The 3057-nt window shown below is 38.7% G+C and overlaps 2 protein-coding genes across 2 annotated transcripts in view; one reads left to right on the top strand and one right to left on the bottom strand.

Annotated features, from left to right (window-relative positions):
• smpdl3b (sphingomyelin phosphodiesterase acid like 3B) overlaps positions 1 to 2217 on the top strand; it is a 7093-nt gene extending 4876 nt beyond the window's left edge. Inside the window, exons 5-8 of the mRNA XM_014021244.1 lie at positions 172 to 341; positions 561 to 741; positions 877 to 1010; positions 1174 to 2217. Coding sequence (XP_013876698.1) covers positions 172 to 341; positions 561 to 741; positions 877 to 1010; positions 1174 to 1539 — 851 coding nt within the window. The 3' untranslated portion in view covers positions 1540 to 2217. The remainder of the gene's footprint in view (positions 1 to 171; positions 342 to 560; positions 742 to 876; positions 1011 to 1173) is intronic.
• A 189-nt stretch (positions 2218 to 2406) lies between these two features.
• The window catches only part of mecr (mitochondrial trans-2-enoyl-CoA reductase), a 7532-nt gene continuing 6881 nt past the window's right edge, over positions 2407 to 3057 (bottom strand). The window contains exons 9-10 of the mRNA XM_014021245.1: positions 2774 to 2846; positions 2407 to 2670 (exon numbers count right to left, since the gene is read on the bottom strand). Of these exons, the coding sequence (XP_013876699.1) occupies positions 2507 to 2670; positions 2774 to 2846 (237 nt within the window). The 3' untranslated portion in view covers positions 2407 to 2506. The remainder of the gene's footprint in view (positions 2671 to 2773; positions 2847 to 3057) is intronic.

The following is a 3057-nucleotide window of genomic DNA, read 5'->3' on the forward strand; positions in this document are numbered from 1 at the left end:
AAAGGGAGGTCTGGGCCTCCCTTCTGAAGCTGCTGCCCCCGCGACCCGACCCCGGATAGGCGGAAGAAAATGGATGGATGGATGGATGGATATGTTTATCTAATAAAGTCTAATGTTACAACTAATCGGGGATCCCTTTTAAAAATACATTTTCCGATTCTTTTTGCATAGGTGGATATTACACAGAAAAGTTGCTGCACCGCAATGGTTTTARGATGCTGGTCCTCAACACTAACCTCTACTATGACCAGAACAAGTTGACTGTGGATATGGATGACCCAGCGGGCCAGTTTAGCTGGATGGATCAGACTCTTACGAAGGCAGCCAACAACAAGGAGAAGGTAAAACATCATATTCAACCAAGATTTAACTGAAATTTGATGCAAGAATTTCCTCTTTTAATTTTATATTTTTGCCGCAGGAAAAAAAAAAGACTRTAAGTCCAACTTATATAAAAACTTTCACTTACTTGGTTCATAACAGCCCTTAGCAAAAAGTTCAAAAATACTTGAGTAAAAATAGAACAATTAAGCTAACTCTGAAGTGATTCTCTTGCCCAGGTGTACATCATTGGCCATGTTCCCCCAGGTTTCTTTGAGAAAAAAAGAAGCAAGCCCTGGTTCACCTCAAAGTTCAACAAGCAATATTTGGATCTGATAAAGAAGCATCATTCCATCATTGCTGGACAGTTCTTTGGCCATCATCACACGGACAGTTTCCGCATGTTCTACAACACAGAAGGCAAGACACTCTGACATTTCCTGCATTAGTGGTTAAATGTCATCATTTTTTTCCCCCTGCCGTACATCTACTGTGCCCCGCCTTGGTATTAAAATGAAGACTAGATAAAAAGTAACATCACTTTTTGTTCCACAGGTTTGCCCATCAGTACAATGTTTCTCAGCCCAGGGGTCACACCATGGGAAACAACACTTCCTGGAGTTGTGGATGGAGCTAACAACCCTGGGATTCGTGTTTTTGAATACGACACAAAAACACTTCTAGTGAGCGTAAGTATCTGTAATCCTACGAGCAATTATTTTAGTGCAAGTTGCTCCAGACAGATCACAACTTTTCTACTGTGAAAGGATGTTCTGCTGCTTCAAGGAGAGACATCTGGTGCTTATATTGTTTCTTCTTGATTTTTTTTTTTAAACCTCAACATGTGAACAGGATGTGGTGACATATTATCTGAACCTCACTCGCGCTAATGCAGTCACAGAGCAGTGGGAGAAAGAGTACCGCCTCACAGAGAGTTTCCGAGTACCAGACGCCTCTCCAGCCTCCATGCACCGGGTTCTGGAGCAAATAGCTGCCGAGCGCTGCTACCTGCAGAAGTACTATGACTTCAACTCTGTCAGCTACGACCTGACAGACTGCGACAGCGACTGCCGTGTCGACCATGTTTGTGCCGCAAGAGAAATAGACTTTGACAGGTATGAGCAGTGTTTGGTCAAAGAAGGAGTGACTTCCATAAACGGTGGGCTGCTGCTGGTGGTCCTCTCCGTGGCTGTGAGCATCGCGGCCGCTGGTTGGTAGAGATGTGTAAAACTTAAAAAAAATAAACAAAAAATAAATAATAAAAAAGGAAGATGGACAACTTTACCAAAGCATATACATATGGGAAGAAGACACTCCACCTTTGACATTTACATTGTTTGAAAGTGAAACTTTTACATCTACATGTCACACAAAAGGGCGACTGATTTCAGTTCCTTGACAAATTCGTCAACAGTAATGTCCCTTTTTAGATTTATTTTATTTTATTTTTGTCCTGTATTTTCAGTATTTACATCTAATCTGATCTAATCTGATCTGATCACTCATTCATGTCATGCATTAAATGTAATTGACTGAAAACCCCAAAGACTTTGGTTTCATCAATCAATGATGCAGCTTTTTCACTGGTTTTTATCACTTTATATTTGGCCAGTTTAAAAATTATTATTTTTTTTGTTCATAYAACCCAACAAACTAAGCTGTAATTAGTTGTAATATTATATACTAAATACATTCATTCATAAATCCATCCATTGTTAGAGCAGTTAGGTTCACCCTGAACAGGTTCCAAACCATCACATGGCCCATATTAAATCCTGTCTTTGGTTAAATGCTTATGTCAAACTACTTTATTTGTTTAGTAAATCTACTGACAGACTAACTGTATGAACTGTATTCTAAATGAAACAATAAATGAGTAAATACTTTTTTACAATACCCTTTTAAATTATTTGTACTCTCTTGAATCCATTTAAAAAGTGATTTTTGAATGTAACAGATAGTTTTGTCAGCCGATAACGTCAGCTATCTCATGAATCTATGTAAAGACTTAAGATGTTTTTCTTTACTGCCAGTAAAACTGAAGTATTACTGCAGAGGTGATATGATAAACAGTGAACTCTGAGCCTGAGGACAGGACATGTTTATTGAGTGTGTTTGTGCAGAACTATTGTGGCACGCCTGTGGTCACGTCAGTTCAGACACAGCTGTCATGATGGTAAATCGATCACATGATCAGAACCTGTTTACTGGAAGCAAAAGGCAGCATGGCCGCTTCCAGAGCCGACCGATAGTCTCGGAGGTGCACCTCGGTGCAGGCGGGAGCTGTGAGCTTCCCTCGCTGGATCAGGGAGCACAGTTCATCCACCATGGCTCGGAAGGCTCTCCCATCTGTGCAAAACAAAATCTCTTAGTAAAATTACTTTTMAACAAGTCTTTAGAATATTATTATTATATATTTTCTAATTACGTAGGTAAAATAATCCCAACTTGCCATGAGAGTGATCTCTCTTCCACTGTGTGACCCAAAAGCCCAAAACTTTCACATTCTTAAAAATAAGTGCGCTCTGCAGAAAACAAGTGCATTGGGTTCGAATTAAACAAATTAGGTTTGATCTTTACTGAAGAAAATGTATTTCCTCAATGAGTTCAAACTCAAATTTTCATAATTCTTACCTGAAATTTTTAAAATATTTTTAAAGTGTAAACACAATCATTTACTGTTTTTATTTATTATATAATAGTTTTAGAAATAAAATTACATGTATGTTATATTCC

Source organism: Austrofundulus limnaeus, unplaced genomic scaffold (genome assembly GCF_001266775.1).
Source record: "Austrofundulus limnaeus strain Quisiro unplaced genomic scaffold, Austrofundulus_limnaeus-1.0 Scaffold284, whole genome shotgun sequence".
NCBI classification, from domain to species: domain Eukaryota; kingdom Metazoa; phylum Chordata; class Actinopteri; order Cyprinodontiformes; family Rivulidae; genus Austrofundulus; species Austrofundulus limnaeus.